Here is a 25,171-nt window from a genome sequence, read left to right as displayed (position 1 = left end):
AATACAGCCAAGTCAATGTTTTGAAGACCCCCCCCCAAAACAATTTGTGGACAAAGCTGAAAAAGTGGTTGTGAACAAGACTGCCTACAAACCTGAGTCAGTTACACCACTTCTCTCAGGAGGAATTGACCAAAAATCCAGCAAACTATTGAGAGAAGCTTGTGAAAGGATAGCCAAAAAGTTTGACCTAAGTTAATAAGAAGCAGTTCTAGCACATAATAGGAAATGCGCATAACTTCTGAATTTGTAGAGAGCATAAAGAAAAAAATAAATAAATAAGTAATCTCAGTTATTATTCTGGCAGTTAGTAAATACAAATTGTTGGTAATTGGTAATACTAAGTTGCATATTTTATTTTGTCATGTATTTAAAACATCTTGTTTTTAGCTTTATATTAGTTCTACTGTCAACTGTGAACCCCCGGCTAAAACACAATAACCAAGTTACATGGAGTTTTTAAGACCAAGCAAAGCCGTTACAAATGCATGGTTATGGCAGAAGAGGTTACGTGCTCATACAATTCATCCTTGGCATAGTTTAGAATAATTTATGAATGAATAAATTGCACAAAGTCAATCTCTGTACTGTTTTACATGTGCACAAGGAATATGGTTTAAAACACCTGCCAGAGGAAATCATAGCATTTTAAAGGGGTGAAAACGTAACTATTCCTGCTTTTTTATAAAGGTTTTATAACATGAAATACAGGGAAGGATAACGATTAAGAAGTGAAATAAGGCTGACAATGTAAAACCTGTGATATCTGTAGTTATTATTTTTTTAGCAAAAGAAGAGGTAATGTAAATACAAGTATGGCATTTTCTTTTCAACCAATGATTTCTTTGCCCATCACCTCTTTTGACAATTGAGTCTATTTTTTTCTAAGTGAAATGGAAACCATCAATCAGGGAATGACAGAAAGATAACACTGACCTGATGCCTCAAAGTCTTGGTTGGCCATGTTCCATGAATCTCTGATTTGCAGTAAACTGCCTTCCATAGCCCTCAGATCCACCTCAGGGCAATTACATCGCGGATAGTCGACAGCACACTGGCACCAGCAGTCATTGTCTCGGCACACAAACTGGCCCTCCTCACTACAGCCAATATAACTTAGAGCTGCCTGCACAAACCTGGCTCTCAGATAGTCTGGCAGTATGGCCTGGAGACCTGAGGAAAAGATACAAACAAGACAAAAATATGGATGAATAAAATTAGAGCTTCATATAAGCATTACGTATAGATTGCTACTGGATGCAACATCTTCAGAATAGCTGACTTAAGACTGGTAAAGACTTTCTTATTTGCGATGCTTGACATATGCGTGGAAACAAATACATTTATGTGAAAATTCACTCAGTTTCATGTTGACTCCACAGTTGTGCTTCTTTTGTTCTGGATTTTTGCCGCTTGGGATTTACTTCAAAACTTTGCAAGCATGCACTGGGAGAAAAAAGAAAGAGTGATTGAACCTAAATTTGTTCTGACACTCTCATGCTGCAGTTATAAACTTGCCAGCGAATAGACTCTGTGACAATTCCATCAGAAATTGGGGGAGTTCAATTATGGATGGCCAACCTTGCAAATGAATCTTGTTTTCAGGGCTCTGAACCAAAACAGAGCTGACAGAGTCGAGGTTGTCATAGTTACTGCATCCAAGAGGGCCCGTCCTTGTTTCGGTCACCTAAAGGGAGGAAAGCAGAGCCATATAAAAATTCATGCTGAGAAAGAAATTCACCAATAGCAAGCAAAGAGAAATAAACATGGAAACAATTAGGAAGTGAGACAGAATCTGATTTCAAACTATAAGGAACAACTTTGCCTCTAAACAGAAAGAAAATATATTACAAGCCATTTAGACTTCTGCTTGATGAAGCCATATTTGGTATAATGACTTTATGAGTCACTAAGCTGGAAATTATGTTGAGACAGATATATCTTGTTCAAACCAAGATGAGATAGTTTGTGTCATTTCAACTATGAGATAGTTTGTGTCTCTCAAATTCATCTCTACATATTTTTTAGCACTACAATGTCCACTGTCACTTATAATGTGCTAAAATCCTCTGGAGTGAGCATGTCCTCTTCAGTTATATATCCCTCTCAGGATTTGTGTAATTGCTTGGAGCAGACGTTTCTGTGAGATTTGCAATACTGTTTCAAGACCAGCTGGGTGGAATTTTGATGAGAGGACTGGCAGCACACTAATTACACTAACATGTGAACCAATCAGAAATGTGTTTCAACTAATTCAGATATTAATAATGTGAATACTTTGAAAAACATCCAATTTATGTTATTGTATTTTTTGCAAGGATTAAAAAAAAATTAGGTCAACGTAGAGAGTGATACTTTGCTTTAGCTCACTTATTTCAAGAACTGAATGTGGAAATGTTTTGAGCAAGGAAAGGCATAGCTTAGGCAGCTGGAGGACATAATGACCACTCTCACTCTCTCTGCTACATTCTCATACTACTCTCCAATTTTGCATTATTTGCTGTTATTTCAAATTTTAACTTTATGTTCTCTCTCTTTTCTCTTCCTAGAAGCTACACCTAGCCTGACTCTGTGTCTACCTGAGACACCTTCCTGGAGGGTGGTATCGTCTAAGCTTCTGCTGCCAACAACTTAATACTCACCTTCAACCAACGATACACTTGGCCCTGTCCCTCAGTGTTTAACTATACAGGTCCTTCTCAAAATATTAGCATATTGTGATAAAGTTCATTATTTTCTATAATGTAATGATGAAAATTTAACATTCATATATTTTAGATTCAATGCACACTAACTGAAATATTTCAGGTGGCATACAGCTCATGAAAACCCAAAATTCCTATCTCACAAAATTAGCATATTTCATCCGACCAATAAAAGACAAGTGTTTTTAATACAAAAAACGTCAACCTTCAAATAATCATGTACAGTTATGCACTCAATACTTGGTCGGGAATCCTTTTGCAGAAATGACTGCTTCAATGTGGCGTGGCATGGAGGCAATCAGCATGTGGCACTGAGGTCTTATGGAGGCCCAGAATGCTTCGATAGCGGCCTTTAGCTCATCCAGAGTGTTGGGTCTTGAGTCTCTCAACGTTCTCTTCACAATATCCCACAGATTCTCTATGGGGTTCAAGTCAGGAGAGTTGGCAGGCCAATTGAGCACAGTGATACCATGGTCAGTAAACCATTTACCAGTGGTTTTGGCACTGTGAGCAGGTGCCAGGTCATGCTGAAAAATGAAATCTTCATCTCCATAAAGCTTTTCAGCAGATGGAAGCATGAAGTGCTCCAAAATCTCCTGATAGCTAGCTGCATTGACCCTGCCCTTGATAAAACACAGTGGACCAACACCAGCAGCTGACACGGCACCCCAGACCATCACTGACTGTGGGTACTTGACACTGGATTTCTGGCATTTTGGCATTTCCTTCTCCCCAGTCTTCCTCCAGACTCTGGCACCTTGATTTCCGAATGACATGCAGAATTTGCTTTCATCCGAAAAAAGTACTTTGGACCACTGAGCAACAGTCCAGTGCTGCTTCTCTGTAGCCCAGGACTGGGGAATGCGGCACCTGCAGCCCATTTCCTGCACACGCCTGTGCACGGTGGCTCTGGATGTTTCTACTCCAGACTCAGTCCACTGCTTCCGCAGGTCCCCCAAGGTCTGGAATTGGCCCTTCTCCACAATCTTCCTCAGGGTCCGGTCACCTCTTCTCGTTGTGCAGCGTTTTCTGCCACACTTTTTCCTTCCCACAGACTTCCCACTGAGGTGCCTTGATACAGCCCTCTGGGAACAGCCTATTCGTTCAGAAATTTCTTTCTGAGTCTTACCCTCTTGCTTGAGGGTGTCAATAGTGGCCTTCTGGACAGCAGTCAGGTCGGCAGTCTTACCCATGATTGGGGTTTTGAGTGATGAACCAGGCTGGGAGTTTTAAAGGCCTCAGGAATCTTTTGCAGGTGTTTAGAGTTAACTCGTTGATTCAGATGATTAGGTTCATAGCTCGTTTAGAGACCCTTTTAATGATATGCTAATTATGTGAGATAGGAATTTTGGGTTTTCATGAGCTGTATGTCAAAATCATCCGTATTAAGACAATAAAAGACCTGAAATATTTCAGTTAGTGTGCAATGAATCTAAAATATATGAATGTTAAATTTTAATCATTACATTATGGAAAATAATGAACTTTATCACAATATGCTAATTTTTTGAGAAGGACCTGTATGTTTCTCCTAGACCTAGCTACTGACTGAGCTTTTACTGTGACTAAGGGCCTGATCTTCAAAAGATTTGCATGTACAAAACCGCACGCAAACCTGATTGCGTGAGCAAAATCTATAGAACTGCAGGCGCAAACTTTTTAGCGTGTATGCCTTCATGAATATGCAAAACATATGATAACGATCCAAACACACAAATTCCTGGGAGGAAGATATGCAAATGTCATCCCTTACCACCTGCAATGCGATTTTCAAAGCCTGAAACAGTTTGCGAGTGCAAGTTTTGCATATGGATTTAGCACGTTTGAAATGCAGGTGCTAACTGGGACGCAAAGATGTCTGCTGTTACAGTGGCCAGAAGGAGGCATAGATAGAATGACAGATGACAGGGAGACATGTGCCAATAGATTTGGGTTGTCAAAAATAAAAATATAAAAAATAGATGAGATCAGAGGATTCTATGTAGTGATCATCTGCTGAATGCAAACTAACCTGATCATGGCAAAATCGGCACATAACCGATCAAGCGAGCACAGCCTGTAATCACACATCATGCAACAGACCCACTGTGCTTTGATGTTGATAATATATTTTGACAGATAAATCACCCTTGCTCAAAATAAACAGAAACGCTTTCTCTTTATCTCAATGAACATTTATTAAATTAACAGCCCTGATACACTTTGCTATTCAGATTCAATAATCTTCACCTAATCAAGCATGTAAAAATTCTACACAAAAGTGGTGAAATAACTAACCAAACAAAGATGAAACAACATTGAGTGTCTATGAAAGTCAAAGCAGCAGTTTATGGGCAAAAATGGTAACGGACCAAAACTTTTGGAATGGCCTCCACCACCCTGCCGTCATAAAACCTCCAAAGTTTCCAGCGGGAGAAAAGACAATGGTGGGGTGTCTCAAGTGTTCTTATATAGCCCACTCTGACATCCGAGCTGCAACGCCCACTTCCTGTTAACTGCATGGGATGCTGGGATGTGTAGAAGCAGACGATACTGGGATGTATAGTGTTAAACAAATGGTCCAACAACGTCAAGCAAGATAAGAGCAATAATCACATCAGGGCAGATGACAAACCTGTTGTGAGTAGCACAACAAAAGTTAACTTGTTATGATTTGGGGTTGTTTGGTTTTTGGTTTCTGGGTTTTTGTTGGTCTTATTCACAGTTCAAGTTTTGAATCATGTTTCTGTTTATTTTCCTGGTCATGCTTTTGTTTTGTCGTCTTGTTCATGTTTTGTCAAGTTTGGTTTTCGGATCTGGTTATGCTTTTGCTTCATGTTTTTCTAGTTTGTGTTCAAGAGTCTCTGTTTTGCTCCAGCCACGTTTTGTTCTGTTAATTAAGTTTATTCGGTTCACCTGCTCCAAGTTAATCTGTCTCCTTGCTCCACCTGGTTTTCACTCCATATATACAGGTCCTTCTCAAAATATTAGCATATTGTGATAAAGTTCATTATTTTCCATAATGTCATGATGAAAATTTAACATTCATATATTTTAGATTCATTGCACACTAACTGAAATATTTCATGTATTTTATTGTCTTAATACGGATGATTTTGGCATACAGCTCATGAAAACCCAAAATTCCTATCTCACAAAATTAGCATATTTCATCCGACCAATAAAAGAAAAGTGTTTTTAATACAAAAAACGTCAACCTTCAAATAATCATATACAGTTATGCACTCAATACTTGGTCGGGAATCCTTTTGCAGAAATGACTGCTTCAATGCGGCGTGGCATGGAGGCAATCAGCCTGTGGCACTGCTGAGGTCTTATGGAGGCCCAGGATGCTTCGATAGCGGCCTTTAGCTCATCCAGAGTGTTGGGTCTTGAGTCTCTCAACGTACTCTTCACAATATCCCACAGATTCTCTATGGGGTTCAGGTCAGGAGAGTTGGTAGGCCAATTGAGCACAGTGATACCATGGTCAGTAAACCATTTACCAGTGGTTTTGGCACTGTGAGCAGGTGCCAGGTCGTGTTGAAAAATGAAATCTTCATCTCCATAAAGCTTTTCAGCAGATGGAAGCATGAAGTGCTCCAAAATCTCCTGATAGCTAGCTGCATTGACCCTCCCCTTGATAAAACACAGTGGACCAACACCAGCAGCTGACACGGCACCCCAGACCATCACTGACTGTGGGTACTTGACACTGGACCACTGGCATTTTGGCATTTCCTTCTCCCCAGTCTTCCTCCAAAGAATTTTCCATCACAAGACTCTGGCACCTTGATTTCCGAATGACATGCAGAATTTGCTTTCATCCGAAAAAAGTACTTTGGACCACTGAGTAACAGTCCAGTGCTGCTTCTCTGTAGCCCAGGTCAGGCGCTTCTGCCGCTGTTTCTGGTTCAAAAGTGGCTTGACCTGGGGAATGCGGCACCTGTAGCCCATTTCCTGCACACGCCTGTGCACGGTGGCTCTGGATGTTTCTACTCCAGACTCAGTCCACTGCTTCCGCTGGTCCCCCAAGGTCTGGAATCGGCCCTTCTCCACAATCTTCCTCAGGGTCCGGTCATGTCTTGTTTTTTTGCTCATGCCATGCCTGTCTCGTCTGCCCGTTTGTTGTTTTGTTCCTGCCTCCTGCTGTGAGTGAGTTTTTTGTTATTAAACCTTTGCACTCACCATCACGCTGCCTGCTCGTCTGCATTCTGGGGTCCTATATCTTGCAAACCCTAACATAACTAACTGTAACTGTCCTGAAAAGCAAGAGCCGAATGGAACAGAAAGAAAAATTCAGCAACTGAATCATTTATAATGATGCCACATAACAATCCTCGCACATTTCTAGCAACACAGCAGAGAATCATTTTGCTTTTTGTCTTGTTCCAGCCAGTAGCACACAAAACTGCCTTATTTAAATAGGGCGGTCTGCAACTGTTATCCATTGCACGTGCAATCTTTGAAAATTGTATGCAACATGCCCACTTGTTGCACGTGCAATTTATTTATAGTACATGCAAATTAGCAACTGCTATTTGGGATCTTTAAAGATCAGGCCCTAACTACTTGAAAACTGGCTCAGAGTTCATCTGTCTTTCTTTCCTAGATGAAGCCACTAAAGGAGCTACATCCATTAACATTTTACTTTTCCTTCCCATAGAAAGTCAACGCCAGTGACAGTCCACTGTCGCTAGATGCTCATCCAGGAGGAGTAAATGGTACAAGTCACTGACTCAATGCAATCTGCTGGGTTTCCTTAGATATAAAACCTTTTCAACCAATTTGAATTAATTACTGAATCACACTGCACTGTTCGATAGTTAGGATTAATTGGAATGTATGTTCCTGACTTGAAATCTATCATTCGATTGAATTGACTTTATGAAGTGCCTTGAGACGACATGTGTTGTGAATTGGCGCTATATAAATAAAACTGAATTGAATTTAGTTGAGAGAAAGAAAGGGGAAAAAACATGCTCACAATCAGAACATGTGTATGTGCTTTTGGGAATTATATATTTCTTCAATTTATTGAAGGCCAAGAAATTAGTTCATGTTTAATGTAATAGGAATAACAATGGCATGGCCAAAGAAAAAAAAATTAAATGGCAACAAATAGCAGAGAACCAGGGATGTCATTATCAGAGTGTGCATGCTTTTATTTAAAAAAATAAATAAAATGGAGATATGTGTGTACTTCTGCCGGCTTCTGGCAAAGGAAAAAAAGGGAATATTAAAACAAGCATGGAGCATCTGGTCCTACCCAGTGGTAAGTGAATCAGAATCAGCTTTATTGCCAAGGTTGTACAGACTAACAAGGAATTTTACTTTGGTACACTTTGATCTCAATAATAAAGAATATCTTTTTTAAGGGTGTATTCACACCAGGAAAGTCCTTTAGTCCTTAGTTTTTTTTTTTTTTTTTTGGTGCAGAAATGACGGGGCCAACTCTGTTCTGCATAGTTGTGCCGTTATTACAGCTGCAATATTATTGTGAGAGTTAAGAGCAGCTCATTCAACATAGATTTTGTGAAGTTCTATTTATAATTTTGGAACGGTGTCGGAGCATGCATGTGCCCTGTCCCACAACATACCAGTAGCAATGTAGTACAACGTACACCTTTGTTACTGGCTGTAAGTCCAAAGAGACGTATGTTTTCTGTAGTTGGTTCAGATCGGGGCCGGTTCGTATTCAGACCATAAGCGAACCGCACCAGAGTCCATTTGGAAGCAGACCGAGACCACCTCAAAATGTGGGTCTCCGTCCGGTTGTTTGGTCCGGACTAGGGTTCGCTTCACACCTGCACAAAAGGTCCGGACCAACAGGGGAAACAAACTATGGTCCGTTTAAAGCGGACCAAAAGTGTCAGGTGTGAATACACCCTAAATGTACATGTATACACAATTGACTTTACAATGGAATATAGAGATCAGTCCAAGTATGCAAGGTGTTGTTCTGGAGCTCTGACTGCCAAGTGTTCATCAGAGAAACAGCCTGGGGGAAGAAAATGTCTCTGTGGCGGCTGGTTTTAGCAGACAGCGCTCTGTAGCGGCTACCTGAAGGTAAAAGCCTAAACAGTTTTTGTGCAGGGTGTGTGAGGCCTGCTGAGATTTTAGCTGCCCTTTTCCTGTCCCTAGACCTGTATACATCTTGGATAGAGGGAAGGTCAGCCCTGATGATTCTCTCTGCAGCCCTGATTGTTCGTTGCAGTCAGGACCTGTCTTGTTTTGTGGATGAGCCAAACCACACTGAGATGGACGAAGACATGACCGACTGACCGACCCCACAGGTCCAACCTCAACCAGGACACAGATAACATATGTCCCTGAACCCAAATGCCATGAATCCCCTCCCCACAGGGGCATACCTCCACAGATGAACTCCACCCCCGAAAAGCAGATAAAGACACATTCACACAGCACAAGCTTCACACACAGCCCCACTACAAGCACCCCCGCCGCATCATACCCTCCACACAGCGTGCCACGACAGCAAGGCAAGGGCCTTGCCAAACGTCATCTGCCCACAAGTGCAACAGAGCAGACACCACTGGGCACTGTGCTCACAACAGGCCCCTTGACCCCACACCAAGACGGGAGCCAGGGCCAGCGGCCCCAACCAATGCCCCTGCAACCACAAAAACACACCACATCACCAGTGGTAGCCTGGATTGTGTCGTGATAATATTGGGTATTATGTGTGTCCAGTATAATAAATAAACACTGTTTTACACAACAGTTGGATCGTGTGAATGCTGGATGTGTTTCGTTTCTTTGATTTATAGGCAGTGCTTTGAATTGAAATTCAACAGCTGCCTTTATATGTTTGCTTTTATAGATTTTTTATAGACTTTTCTGACTGAGCCAGCTTTTAGCCCATGATGAAAGCAGCAAAGTTATCACTTCATTCTTTTAATTTCAAGCAGCAAAGTTTTTTTTAACTCACTTTGCATTTTGATAGCCAAGATTTCTTTCCATGTTCAAACACGTTTTTGTAGAAGTTGGGAATGCCCTTTAAATGCTAATTTTATTGCAATTCTTTTTAACTGGCAGACAAATATACCACCCCTGAGCAAAAACGATCCCACAAAGATGATGAAAAACACACAAGACGTGGGCTGTAAATGGTCAACCGAAGTTTTATTTTTAAACATACTCAAGTGCTTTATGCAGACCTTAATCTCTTCCAAAATATGTTGAGAGAACTAAACCCAGAGTAGTAGCAGAGATGGCAGGGAAGCCTTTCATTTTTTTCCAAATTGAAGTGGCTAAAAATCCCAAAGGAGGCATGAGCAAAGACCTTACAGTAATGAAAAAGCAAAAAAGTTTTTTGCTAGAAAATGGTGAAAGAGACATGACAAATTGGAGGGAGCTATTACTTAAAGGTTTATTTAACCAAACCTGAAGAAATATTTTTGGACTCTTTCACAGTTTCTGTAACCTAATTTAGGACTTTATTCCTTGTAAATTCTAAATAATAGAGCTTTACACCTTTAAAGTATACTACTATCGTTACTGGGTTTGTGCCTTACAACACTGGGTTAGCCAGAAATTAGAAAACTGGGTCTGCCAATTTAAAAATAAAGTGTTTGCTACAGATATGTAGGGAAGTATATATGCAGGGAAAGAATGTGGTAGATAGTGCAATTTGAGTGCACATTTATGTCTACAACCCTCCCCCCCCTTTAATAGCCAGCAGTTTAAAGCCAGAAAATCTTTTTTTTTTTTTTGAGTTTGAGAAAATTGCTAAACGCTTTGATAATTAACATCTCATCTAGTTGGACAACCAGTAGCTTCCTGCTAAATTTGCAGAATTTGAAATCACATATTCAAATTTTTCTCTGTCATATTAGTCCTTCTTTGTTAGATATACTTATCACAAAGGTTTTTTTTGATTGGTGAAGAAATGTTTTAAATGTTGCACTATCCCCATGACCAGCACTTTTACCTGAGAACCACAAGGAAACAATGCTACATTTATTTTGCCGGTGCATGTATACTAAACACCTATGAAGTCAATTAAGAAATGTTGTTCCCATTTCCCCCTTTGTTACTGTATTCTGGAGAAATGTCATTGGTTACAGAAATTATGGCAGCAAACTAAAATCTAAAATTTATGTGATTAGCTTGTTCATTATTCTGTCAAATTTGCTAACAATTAATCTAAATTGTTCAGTTGTAGACCACATTTCACTGAACGACTATAATATATATGCACTGCTTGTGTATTTATGTTTTTAAAAAACAAAACCTAGGGGATGTTGCATTTATGATATACTCAAGCTGTAATATACTATATCGTTAATGTTTTGTTATTTCAGTCACATAGTATATCATGTATGGTTATTTATCTCTTCCTAATAAAGGCCATTCAAAAATAGAAACTACACATTCACACTTACACACCCATACAAATAATCCAAAAGGTACAGGTCATACAGACACAGTTTCATATTTTATTAATGCAACCTATCTACTTTGATACTGTAAGTAGCCTAGCTCTTGCTTCTCTGTTATATAGCTTGTGATTCCAGTGTTCTCCTGCTTTATAAACTAGTTCTTTTTTAGGACTAGTGTACTATGCTGTGTTATCTGCTTTCCTTAAATCTTTCTCAAACAGACAGCTGTGGGCTGTTCATTGGAAACCTGCACATGTAGGCAGGGGGAGCTGCAGTCACTCGCTAATGCACTCTTACTTTCAGTGCTCTTTTACTGTGAAAGCCAGTAAAAATTGAAGAACAGACTGTTGCCGACAAAACAGTTTTGCAAACCATACACATACAAACAGGCCATGACTTTTGAAAACTGTACTTGCAGCATAATGATAGCATGAACAAAAAAACCAAAAAAACAGTATGACTACAGATATGTCCTAAATCAAAAATCTTGTGCTTATGGTAATTTTTTTCAGTTTCATATTTATCGAGGTTACACACTCTTCATGAAATTGTCCTTAAAGGTGTGAAAAAGGGTTTAAAAGAATTAAATTGTCAGTATTAGTGCAGCGTAGGACACCGTAATGCTGACAAGCAGGCAGCATGACGGTAGATGAAAAAGAGCAAAAAACAAAAAAATTAGCTCATAGGAGGCAGGAACCAAAACAATAAACAGGCAGGTGAGACAACCATGGCATGATCTAGAAAACAAGGTGACATGATCTGAAATGTTTCCGCGATGAGTAACTGAACAGGTGTGTATTTATGGAGCGTGATCCAGGTGGAGCAAGGAGACAGATTAGCTTGGTGCAGGTGAACCAAATAAAGTTAATTGACAGACAGAACACAACGTGACAGGAGCAAAACAGAACTTCAAGGATACAAACAAATAGAAATCTAACTAGAAAAACATTAAACTAAACCAGGAAAATAATATACAGAAGATCAATTCAAAACCTAAACTGTGAGAAACATATAAGGAAAAACCTGAAACCAAAAACCAAACAACCCCAAATCACAACATAAATAGTGAGTTTAAAATACAAAGTATGTTCATTGATAACTTGATTTGTCATGGTGGCACTTCTTTTATTACTTTGATAACTGTATTATCTATTTGAGGCATTGCCATGTTTTAAAATTGCATGTATTTGTGTGTACAATGTGAGCGTTACTAGGTGGAAAAATAGCAATTTCTCGCAATGTGTGGTTCCTTTGTGGAGGACGTGTAAACAGAACAGACAAAGATTATTTGTCATAATTTGACAGCTGTGAAAAACGAGTCATACATTTTTTGCCACAGAAACTTTCCCAAAAAAGGAGAAAAAGAAGAAAAAAACTGGTGTGACTGTGTGGGTGGAGAAAAGTCCCTATGGATCAGAAACTCTTTTTTTGGTTATAAGTTAGTGACAAGACCACTTTATAACCATCACTGTTATGTTTCTTTATTACTGCCAGGTTGTCAATGAACTATTTGTACATGCAATAAATGTTTTCCTTATTCAATGATTTATATTTCACTCACATTCACAGTCATGACAGGCAAACATTATTGAAAACAAGAGTGTTGTCTCATGAGTAGGAGTGTTGAAAGCTCCATCTGGAAGTGGTGAGGGCATTTTATTTTACCCGTCTATTTGAAGTCAGGTTAATTGGCTCTGAGAAGGTTCAAATGTGTAGGGGTATTATAGGAGGGGAAAAGTATACATCACACTATTACATTGCCCTGTTTCTGGTTTGCATTTATAAAGCAAATGTTGAAGTGGTTGAAAGTTGTGGAGACACACAACAGTTACAAACAGTCACTTGTGTGTGATGAGATTGTTCAGATTATTCTGACAAGCTTTCTTCTGAGAAGCACTCTGTGTAATCATTTCTTTGTCTGAGCTGAAGAACCAATAAAATAAGTGCTTCAGAAATTCCCACCACCTGTGATTTGTACTCAGAGCTTTGCAGCTCATATGTTACAGGGCCCAAAATGAAAATAAACCTTAACAACAGGGAGGACTGAAGTCCAAGACAAAGGAACCATGGCAGCCTTCGTAACAGATGTGGAATTTCTGAAGAGTGTACGATGCTAATGTAACATTTTGGAAAACAACGACTAAGTGGCAGCATACCTAAATACAAAGAAGATTAGCCAACGTTTTGTCCAGCTTCTGTTGCTTTTCTGTATTTACCTGAGAACTTGCTGCCAGTCTGGTTTTGTATTTTTGCATACATATTTTTAATTATCCCCTGCTATAGTAGAAATGATTATCTTGGAATATAACACTTTGAAGCTGTAGAGGTAGATAACTGATGTTCAGTTCCACTCAAGCTGAAAGCGTTTATTTATAGTATGAGTATGTTAATTGATGAGAAAGTGCTCATTCTAAATTAAACTTAAAGAAAACCTCTATAGCTACAAATTAGGATGTTGTGATTTAGTTTGAAATGTAATAAGAAAATATAAGCCAGACAAAAATGGGCAACAGGTCATTCTGTGCTGTTAAAAATACTTGCATGCGAATGCTTCAAGGTATATTGAAGACAAATGGGCAATGGACAAATTACATGTTATGTATTCACACATTTTTCTTATTTTAAGGTTGTTTAAGTAACAAAGTATGGAAGTCATACAAATTAGGGTTCAAAGTATTCTAGCTTATTGATTAGAAAAACAAAGGACATTTTTATTTTACAGTAAAATAGTCTTTCAAGACTTAATTAAGTGGATTTTCTGCAGGTTAAAACTAAATATATGCACAGGGTTTTTCAAAAAATAAGGGACTTAACTTATCAAAAGCTGGAAGGCATTAACTACCAGGTCAGTTTCATTCAAGCACAGAGGGGTTTGACGAGTGAGCTTTTGTTTACTGGGCAGCGATCACCTCACATGAAAGGAATTCTAAAACTAGAAAACTAGAGAACCACCCGTCAACCAACCAGATACTGTAATCCACCAATTTTCTTACAGTCAGCTCTGATAAGTGATTCTTGTAATCCTTTAATTTTCTGTTTGATTTAAACTACTAAATTCAATCAAATAATTTTGAGCACAATTTTTCTAAATAAAATTGGCTTGTCAGACCTGGAAATTAGTTTCGGTCGGGAATATCCTAATCGGTGTAGCTCTTTTATTTGACTTGTAAACAGTAAATTAAATCAAATCCTAAGCTAATTCACAAGAACATCATAAAATGGGACCTAAAAGTAGCTGAAAGGGGAGGGTTAGTGGTTTTTAACAACTTATTCCGAGAGTACTAAGAGATGCTTCCATTAATCTTTTCCAGGATGGGAGTTGAGTAGTTTATTAATGGGCAAACATGGCGTTAATGTAACTCTATGCGTTACATTAACGCTCAGCATGGACTCCTGCTTTACTTGCACAATGATCACCTGCACTGTTGTATTGCTCTTGCATCTTATAATGTTCTATATTTACTCTCACTCACTTAAAACTGAGCACATATATTTATATTATACTATAGATATGTTTATACTGTTTAATTTGTATTGTATTGCAATGACTATGCCAAAACAAATTCCTTGTATGTCCAAAAACGTACTTGGCAATAAAGCTTTTCTGATTCTGATTCTAAAGGCAGGTTTGCAAACAAGCAGGATGAAAACCAGGCAGGGAAGTGGCACAATATCTCTACGATAGTGAGATTAGTCTTGGATTACCTTTGGTAAAGGAAATCCAAGACTACAAGGGTTAGAATATTTGGTTGGCCTGAATGCTGCAGTTGATAAGTCTGGTAGGAGTATTGTAGTAGCGTGATTTCCAATGAAGATAAACTGCATGGTGACAAACAAATAAGGGGCAGCGGTGCCAGGTTGCTGTCCAAGGGTCAGGAAGCCACGTCCATAGGAACACAAGGGAAATCAAAGAAACATGGGGTCTACAAGAACAGAGAAATTTGTTCTTTTACTCAGGGTGGCAAGAACATTAACAAACTTATTTCTGGACAGAACATTTCATACTTCACAAAAAAACTCAAGAGCATAGATCCTGGAAAGTCCTTATAGGTCCATACCGTACCATACCATAAAGTGCTGTACATATGCAAATTACACAAACAATAAAAGAAAAATAAACAAGACAAGTTAAAAATAGAGTGGCCTTCTAAATGCTTGTAAACTACCTTGTCAATAATTGTGGTTAAAGGCAGTTAAGTAGAGGTGCATTTAAGATTTACAGGTACAACACCTGAGGACAAACTACTATTAATAACTGAAGTGCGGCTATCATGAGGAAAACATTTAAAAAAAATTGAAGAGGGGAGCATCATATGGAGAACCTAAGGGCTTCAGGTGAGCAACAATCTCCTGTAAGAAAAGAAAAAAACTGGCTCAAACTTGTCAAAGACAGCAAAGCAGAGGACAGGGATAGCAGAGTTGTGAACAGAATGAGAGAATTGGGCTTTTAAAGGTGTTACTTAAATCAATAAAAAAGTGTAGTTTTTTTTTTACAAATTTGTTTGGGGGGACTTAACATCGACAGTCTGTGTAGCATGAAGGACCAACTGAACAGTTTGAAATGAAACATAAGGCTTTCAACAATTGCCTGAATAATAACATAAACGTGTTTTGTTTTAGCAGCTAACAGTTGTTTAAGTACTCCAGTAGTAATTTAGTATTATATGACACTTGAAGTTTATCCTTCTCCATTTACATTCGGTTTTCCAACACTTTCTTTTGGCAGCACGGGTGGTTTCAACAGCAGATTAAAAAAAAATGTATCAGTAATGTTGTAGAGGATGCATTTGTATCCTCCACAATCTGTACACCAAATGTACACAAAATGTAAAAAAAGGGCAGAAAATTAAATCTAAACCACCTATAGTATGAACTGTCAAATATTGTGGAAATATTGTGGAAGTCGTTCTGTAGTCAAATGCAATACAGAGATGTACCTCTGTAAACTCTAGAATTTAGGGCTTAGAACATTTTCTTGTAAGGACTCAATTTATGTGATCTTAATAGATTACAAATAAAATCATATCCATTCAGGCAGTTGATAGAGCAAAAACCACAGATTTTAGTCAGAGAGGACCAACAAACTATTCTGGAGCAAAATTGCCAGAAGATCAGACCCGCAAGATGCAACAAGAGCAGACCTACACACTGTGCTACATGCAAAAAGCACATACAGCATGACATACGTGAAGATATTACTACCAAACATTTACAGCAACTTCGTTTTTCACCAGGAATAAAGGCATGATTCAATAATATACCCTCTCAGCTATTTTCTAGAGGATATTTAAATGGGGGCAAAAATCAATGTTCTTCAATATTTAATTTAAATTTATGTTATCCCAATAATAGCAAGAAAGTGATAACTAAAATAATCTGATTCTGTTATAAATTATATTTGAAAAGGAACAACAAAAAATGGAAGGAGTAAACTTGATCTTGAGTGTTTGATCTTTCATTAAAAAAAAAACAGTGGTACAGTTTCAGTGTTTTCGGTGGGTATTAATGGCTAACTTAGAAGGAGCATATGATTTCAATAAACACTAACCGACAGAAAAACTAAGTCACTAATGCAGCTCAATACTAAAAACATGAGTACTGTTTGGTTTATTGAAAGTGGAGTCAACATGTAAAGGAATATGTGTGTGTTCTAAATTTACAAATTCTAACTAGCACTGGTCAGTTCCGGAATTACCCATGATAATGATTTGAATCTTCATACTGAATCAGAAATCATGAGTCAGAGGTCTCCATTAACATGGATCCTACGTGCTAATGCTGCCTGCTGCTACATACATAAGCCCAATTAGAGGACTAATGCAAAAAACTGTGGACTCACTGGAAGTACAACTGACTCAGCATATTCACTTGATTCAGTTACTTACTCAAGTTAGCGGAAACATGGTGGGCTCAGATGATTTGGTCAGATCACTTTATTGACCCATGTGAGCTGTCTCACCAGAAACAATGCAGATCATTCAGTTCACTACAGTTATTGCGAATGCCAAAAGGGACGAGACAACTCTCAGTCAAAGGATCGCACCATATCCGTTGGACATAAAGAAAACCAGAAGTCATCAGGGACAGAAGAAGAAAACAACAATGCAATGTTGTTTTTCATGAGTGGCTCACTTGTTTAATAAAATAGATAATTTTATAGAATGATCTATAAAATCATTCTAACCACATAAAAAAGCGAATCTCATTCAAAACTGTGTAGGAAATGCCAAACGAAAGGCACAACAGCCAGGTTCAAGTTGTTTATGAAACCACTTGAACCTGGCTGTTGAATTATTGAATTTGTGATTGTTTAGATCAGTTTTCTTACACCATTAGTCTACAATATAATTTACTGCTAATTTCTGCATGTACTCCCAGTACCTCCATGTTTAAAAACACGGCATTCAAAACATCTCAAAACTAACTGTGTGCCTAATATCTTTACTGAATTCATAAAATTAAAGGACCCCCAGAAACAAATACACATACCCATTAAAGAAAACAAATTTATAGGAGCTAAACATCCCTAAGAGTCTTGAACAGAATCTACTAAGCTATGAAGAATCAAGGGTCACAGGAACTATGTTAGAAATTTATTTCCTGAAGAATCTTAAAAACTGGAAAGACAAATGAAAAGAAATCATTAGTCATTTCGCCAAATAGCAAAATGAACAACCCTATTTTAAATACCTTCACATGAAACATGAACAAAATGGGTATAAACCCCAAGGTAAGACTAAAACTCTATTTCCTTTTACAGAGGTACAAAGCAGATCAACTGATATATTTTGCAACTCTGACAAGAACACGGCACACATTTAATAAAACAATATATTTTATTTTCCTTGAATTCACATATAGATTTTTCACAAACCCAGCTCCATCATACTTGACAAAAAAACTTGATGCAGAGGATCCACGCACCCAGGCAGCACAGCACAGCTAAGATGAACTGCCATCCTGCAGGTAAATCCATCTTCTTCAATGTCATCAGTAAATTATTGCCAAACACCATAACAGTGTCTGCTTTTAATATTTTCTCAAAGGTCAATAAAAAGTAACAACACCTCCTTGCTGGTTTAATGCAAACATCCAGCTGCATCCAGACAGAAGGAAAAGGAAGACTTTTGCCACTGCAGGCACAAAAGTTCCCTTTTACTTCACATCTGCTTTTGACAGCTACAAGGTCAATGCAGAAAATACAGACAGCACAGAGGCATGAGGAATAACACAAGCTGGCAGCTTTGTATATGCGTTTTTGTCATACATCTACTATAAAAGGAAAGTTATTTTCTTTGCATCTTTTATTGCGCTTACTGTTACTTTTAATTTCAACCGAAAAGGCTAGAGAAAGAGTCATGCAGAGAGAAACACTGACCTATATATTTTTTTTATTATTAGTGTGTTAACACAATTAATTAAAATCCAAGCAGCCTCAGTGGAGACCAACAGATTAAATTCTACTACAGACAGACGTCAGACTTAAAGAAGAAAATTGACCAAATGCAAATCTAAAGATGGCTCCTCTATGCATAGCAATTAGACCATCTGCAAAAAGAACCCAGCGGAGCAGAGCATGTGCGCACAGTCAGCCTTCTCAATTTGAAAGCAACCCTAGAATTAAGAATAAAACAAATTAAATCCTCTTTGTATAATTTAGAACTTTTAATACCTCTTTGCACAGTTTCTTTTCTCTAAAAGGGAAAAATGCTGAAGTTATTTTGATAACATGATGAACAAATGACATGGATCCAATGGTGGGGTAATTATTAATGTGCCATAACTGAGTACAAAATAATTGTGCTGACTGTGTTGGAATAACTAACAGCTGCATTTAATGGAACATTTGATTGCACTTAAAGGCTTTCCGTGAATAAGCAGTTGCGATGCTCATAAAATGGACATGACTTGTTTGGTATATCAATGAATTTCAGTTTATCCTCAGGGCCTGCCGTTTGATAAATGTTTACTCTCAAAATGTGCCTTTAGAAATTATTCCTTTAAACAATCCCAAAATGCATATGTGTTTTTCTGTCTTTAGCACTAATGTTATGAAGATCAATATCCTATCAGTGAATCTCAAGCAGAATTAACCATTATAGATCTGCAAGGTTTTTGTAAAAATATAGACAATAGGCGTTTGTTTGTTTTTTTGCAGAGCAACAGTGTTTGAGAAAACATTGCTGTATTGCAGATTATACTAAACTGTAGACAGTTATTTATAAAAACTATTCACAACTCTTGAACTTCTCCACATTTTGTCAGGTTACAACCACACATTTGATGTAGTTTATGGGCATGTTATGTGACAGACTGACACAAAATAGTGCATAATTATAAAGTTAAGGCAAACTGATGCAGTATTTTAAACGTTTTGACCAATAAAAATGTAAACAGTGCCTTCAGAAATCATTTAATCTGTAAGTCAGTATGTCTGTAAATTATTCTCAGTTTCTAAATACAACTGTTCTGTGAATGCCTTAGAGTTTTGCTCGGGGACAGTAATGAACAAATAACATCATAAAGACCAGGGAACACAGCAGAAAGCTCAGGGATAACGTTGTGGGCAAGGTCAAAGCAAAGTTAGGTTATGAAAGATAACTGAAGCTCCGGACAGCTCAGGGCACACTGTTCAATCTGTCATATGAAAATGGAAAGATTTTGGCAAACATATGAAGACGTGGAAGAAGAAGCTTTGATCAGATGGGACTAAACTTGGAATTTCTGGCCCACTTGCAAATGCAAGGTAAGGTAAGAAAACTGACAATGCACAGGCCCCTAAATACACACCATCTCCACTTGAAAACTTTTTGGTGGTATCTTCATTGCTGTGGGGATGTTTAGCTTCATCAGCAATGAAGTTGGTCAGAGTTAATGGATTTGTCAAAGTACTAACTCAGGGTTCTACAAAGTCTTCAGATAGTTTTTGATAAAATATTGAAAACCATGTATCTTTTTGTGTCCACCTCACAATTATGTGCCACAAACATCACATTCGAATTAAATACATTGAAGTCTGTCGTGACAAAATGTATAAAAATGGGTAAGGAACAGAAAACATTTTGGAAGGCACTTAATATTTTTACAAACTTTACGTCACTCATACAAGCAATGTCTGTGTCAAGGTGCCATTAAACTGTGAATGCGACCTTTTAGTGTCACGGAGTGACATTTTGGACTTTGTTTTATGGTTTCTTGTGATGGTTTATTTTGCTTAGATGTTTCTATTTTGGTTTTTGTATCATGTTTTCTTTTCTCCCTCTTCTGCCTCCTAGTGTTTACTTCTTAAGTTATTTTATGGTTGTTTTCTTATTACTTTGTATGGTTTATTATTATTGTAATTATTATAGTTCAGGGTATTCGCTGGATTCTCTAGTTTTATTTCTCTTTAGTATCTTTGTGTTTAATTGTGTTTTATTATGTGTTCCTTTGCATTCTTCTTGTTTACTAGTTTATTTTTCTGTTTCCTTTCCAGTCAATTCAGTCAGTGTGGTTAGGTTTGTTTACTTTTGTATTCATGTTTTCTTTATGGGTTCTTTGTTTGTTCTTAGGTTGTTATTGTTGTTCCTATGTTCCCTCTAGTTTCTCTGTTTACTTCAGTCATGATTATTCTAGTTTTCTTATTCCCCGTTTGATTATTCATCTTTGTCTATAGGTTTGCTTGGTCTGTGTTTCTGTTTATTAGTTACTTTGCCCATGCTCAGTCTTTGTATTTGTTTCACCTATTCCTTCTGCCTCCCTGCCTCCTTGTCACACCTGTTTCCTGTTTTATCTGATTACCTGCCCTTTGTTATCCCTCAGTATATTAGTTGGTTTTTTGTAATTGTTTGTTGCTGGTTCCTTGTGTTCGTCACAACCCCGTTCCCTACCATGTCTATGCTTTGTTTTTGCTTCGTTTTGGAAATCTTTGCTACGTTTTTGCCTCGAGTACCTGCAGTGTCTTTGTAAGTCCTTGTACCCTGACTTTGATTCGTACCTGCAGTGTTTTTGCTACGACTTTTGTCCTTTGTAAATTGAAGAATTACTAAGATGCGGCTGTCGAGCTCTAGTCTGCATTTTGGTCCGATCCAAAACCACACCGTGACATTTAGAGAATTGCTCCTGTGATGAACTTATCTGTTTTCCAATAATCCAATAATTACAGCTGCAACTAGGCTCTGTGTACAATAATTTAGTCATTTTTACAAGTTAGATTTATTTCTTTGTGGCACATGCATAGGTAATGACTATGAAATTAAAAACAAATCTGTGACAGAGTTTTTCACTACAAAAGTTACAATTTTATTTTTTGTCCTCTGCTAATTAGTGATTTTGTTTGCAGTTGCTTCTGGTAATTTAACAGAAAAAAAATCTAGAGGATTCAAGTATGTATTTTTTTTATGAAACCCGTTTTTAAAAACTACTTGTCTTAAACTAATGTATAGTCAAATGCAAGCTTTGTTGTTATTTTATTTTTTTCTTCAACAAAGGGTGCCCCCTAAAAGTGTCTCTTTTGGACCGTCATTCAGGTTGGTCATGGGAAGCAATGCCTGGGAAACACAGAAAGTGCCTGCAAAACTTGGGTACACTACAGTGTATTAACCTGCGCTTTCATTCTGATGTAGCCCTCAGGCCTCTCTCTGCTAGTTGTGTTTAATCACACTGATCAAGCTCTGAATCAAGATGAAGAAAGGCTTTGGGGGGAAACATTGATTAAATTAAGTGGAATGCATATGGAGCTGAAGTGTTACACTTCTCAGATTTTTAATTATTTCACAGGGAGGCAGCACAACATTACAATCCTTTGTATGTTTTACTTTTTTTTACCCCCACCCCAAAAAGAAGCTTGACACTGCACAGCTGTTGTTATAGGTTGTTTTTGCTGCTGATGCAAATATACCTGTAGTTGGACACATATTTCCCATTTGAAAGGTTATGCACACATTCAAATTTCACCTTTGAGTTCAGGCACTGTGTACTTTATATGCTACACTAGCAAGTTCAAATATAGTTGTGTGTTATGCCTGAGCTATATGATAATAATAGCTGATGTTTGAATGGACAAAATAAATGCTGCCTATTTAAGATTTGGTTAAGTTATAGCTTTGATTTAAAACAAGATAATTTAGTAAGTTAATCCAATGTTAGATTTCAATGAGGAGCTTAGACTGAAAATTAAATGCTAATGGCTAACAATTCAAATAAAATAAACTTAATGAAACAAAATGAAGCCACCAGTGGCTTACAAACAACATATGCATAAAGTACACCACACTATGCTTTTCATACCATTCACAATGAACGGATGATAGCTTAATGGTGTGTCTCAGCAAAGCAACACATCACTTGCCTGTGAACACATCTGGCTGATACAGATGGTTCACAGGGACATTTATTATTTAACAATGTAAGGGCCTCAATATTATTAGGAGACCAATTAGATGGGATAATTTTACTTATGTAGATTCAGCACCAGAGCAATTTCCTTGTATGAATAATTTCACAATACAGCATAGAATGCTACAGACGGAGCTTGCTGTTGTTGGATGTTTAAGCAACAATGGATTTCAAATTGCTGCATTTTCTGCCTGCTGGAGGAAAATAAAGTACAAGACAGCATTAATATTCCATGGTAATCATCCATCATCTCAAAATTGCCTCATTTTCTGCACCTTCAAGAATTGTTGTTCTCTTAATCACCACAGAATTGGGAGATGGGTAAATCCACATTTGCATTGGTGATACGTTTCTGTCGGTTTATTCCTTCTTTTAGGATTTTGAAGCTCTAAACCTACTTTATCGCCATGGCTTATGCTCGACACAGAGCAGAAAAGGAAAAGCAGAAAAAATGGCAAGAGAAAGAAAATAGCAGCAGAAGGAAGTTGCTGGCTGCCTTATAAATAAAGGAGAAAAGAAAAAAAATGTCAGCATATATTGGATGGTTATGTTTTATGTGTCGCTACAATAACAGTGGAAAGTACCAGGATGTACCAGTGACTTGAAAATGTACTGTGGGAGAAAATCTCTATATTTGCGGTTGCTTTCTGTGCTTTACTTATTTTCAGCTGCAACAGATTAAAAAGGAAATGGTAGGAATAACTTAGATTATTTGAAATTGTGACAGTGAATGTCACAATTTGGACTAATGTTAGGAGATATCATGCAACTATTTTTACCATGTCATTGTTGATGGTGGCTTCATCTAAAACATCTCCTAGATGGGAATTTCTTTTGCTGAAGTGTGTATTAATCGAAGATGTAGAGATAAAAAAGATAAACATTAATCCACCATTCTGTAAAATGGAAAACAAAATATGTAAAGATTGCTGACCTTTAAAAGAGAGGCAAGTTTAAGATGTTTTCGTTTTTGACGCAAAATTTCTGTTCCATGAAACTAAGCTTGGCTCAGCAGGTCTCTAATTTCATCTGCTTGAGTTTTATTTTGTATCAGGCAAATGAGGTGTGACACCAGATGATTGACTGAATACTCAAGGATGGCATTCCAAATTAGAACAGACATTCCCTTTCACAACTCTTCGATGCAAAGGATTTTGTCTTTAAAATGTTTTATTTAATTAATCTCCAGTGCACTGGACCCTAGTCTCTAAACTATATTCCGGTGAACCTGCTGCTTCTTTAAAACTAGGCCAAACAGCCCTCTGGATGAGGTCTTTTATGTCCTTGTCTCATCTCTTCTGTTTAGTTGCATATAACACCCAAACTCATACTACACAATGTTTGACAAATGATGGAGCCTCTCAAAGGAAATTACTGAAATGGAAAGACTGATTCATCACACTATGTAACAGCAGTACATTTTTTTAGTACTCCTATCTCCTTTTTTTTTCTTTTTTGATTGTTTTCTTCTGCTGTGCTTAGTTCTGCAGGCTTTGAGGTCAGGCATTTCTGCTATTTAAATATTTTACCTCCTTCAACCAGGGCACCAACATTCTCCATAGAAGCTTTGTTTTGGCATCTGTCTTTATTGGGGTAAGGTAAGGGAGCCTTTGTGGAATAGTAGTGTCAGCTGATGCTGTGAATATTTCACATCAGTCAGCTGAAAATGCTGTAAAACAAATGCACCGCTAAAGGATTTTCTTTCTATTAATCTCAATCAGACGGGGTTTTAGTCTGGTTCAGGGGTGGCAGCCAAATCGGCTCACCATCCCCCTGCAAAGTCACATTGGAGAAAGTACAGTTTTATCTTTTCAATGGAGCGTCAGAAAGGAAACATTAATGAAAAATGGGTTGCAGCTAAGAAAAAGGCAGACAATCTAGTTTTTCAAGCTCCATGTAACAAAGTCTGTAAGAAGAAAATACAGGTCCTTCTCAAAATATTAGCATATTGTGATAAAGTTCATTATTTTCCATAATGTCATGATGAAAATTTAACATTCATATATTTTAGATTCATTGCACACTAACTGAAATATTTCAGGTCTTTTATTGTCTTAATACGGATGATTGTGGCATAAAGCTCATTAAAACCCAAAATTCCTATCTCACAAAATTAGCATATTTCATCCGACCAATAAAAGAAAAGTGTTTTTAATACAAAAAAACGTCAACCTTCAAATAATCATGTACAGTTATGCACTCAATACTTGATCGGGAATCCTTTGGCAGAAATGACTGCTTCAATGCGGCGTGGCATGGAGGCAATCAGCCTGTGGCACTGCTGAGGTCTTATGGAGGCCCAGGATGCTTCGATAGAGGCCTTTAGCTCATCCAGAGTGTTGGGTCTTGAGTCTCTCAACGTTCTCTTCACAATATCCCACAGATTCTCTATGGGGTTCAGGTCAGGAGAGTTGGCAGGCCAATTGAGCACAGTGATACCATGGTCAGTAAACCATTTACTAGTGGTTTTGGCACTGTGAGCAGGTGCCAGGTCGTGCTGAAAAATGAATTCTTCATCTCCATAAAGCTTTTCAGCAGATGGAAGCATGAAGTGCTCCAAAATCTCCTGATAGCTAGCTGCATTGACCCTGCCCTTGATAAAACACAGTGGACCAACACCAGCAGCTGACACGGCACCCCAGACCATCACTGACTGTGGGTACTTGACACTGGACTTCTGGCATTTCACCAGTCTTCCTCCAGACTCTG

The 25,171-nt window shown here is 37.8% G+C and overlaps 1 protein-coding gene across 1 annotated transcript in view; it reads right to left on the bottom strand.

Moving 5' to 3' along the window:
* brinp3a.1 (bone morphogenetic protein/retinoic acid inducible neural-specific 3a, tandem duplicate 1) overlaps nt 1–25,171 on the bottom strand; it is a 113,268-nt gene that overhangs the window by 17,978 nt on the left and 70,119 nt on the right. The window contains exons 5-6 of the mRNA XM_047375760.1: nt 1,579–1,684; nt 934–1,170 (exon numbers count right to left, since the gene is read on the bottom strand). Of these exons, the coding sequence (XP_047231716.1) occupies nt 934–1,170; nt 1,579–1,684 (343 nt within the window). The remainder of the gene's footprint in view (nt 1–933; nt 1,171–1,578; nt 1,685–25,171) is intronic.

This window comes from Girardinichthys multiradiatus, chromosome 9, assembly GCF_021462225.1.
Source record: "Girardinichthys multiradiatus isolate DD_20200921_A chromosome 9, DD_fGirMul_XY1, whole genome shotgun sequence".
Taxonomy (NCBI): domain Eukaryota; kingdom Metazoa; phylum Chordata; class Actinopteri; order Cyprinodontiformes; family Goodeidae; genus Girardinichthys; species Girardinichthys multiradiatus.
The sequence above is the reverse complement of the archived record's forward strand: the minus strand, read 5'-3'. Positions and strand labels throughout refer to the sequence as shown.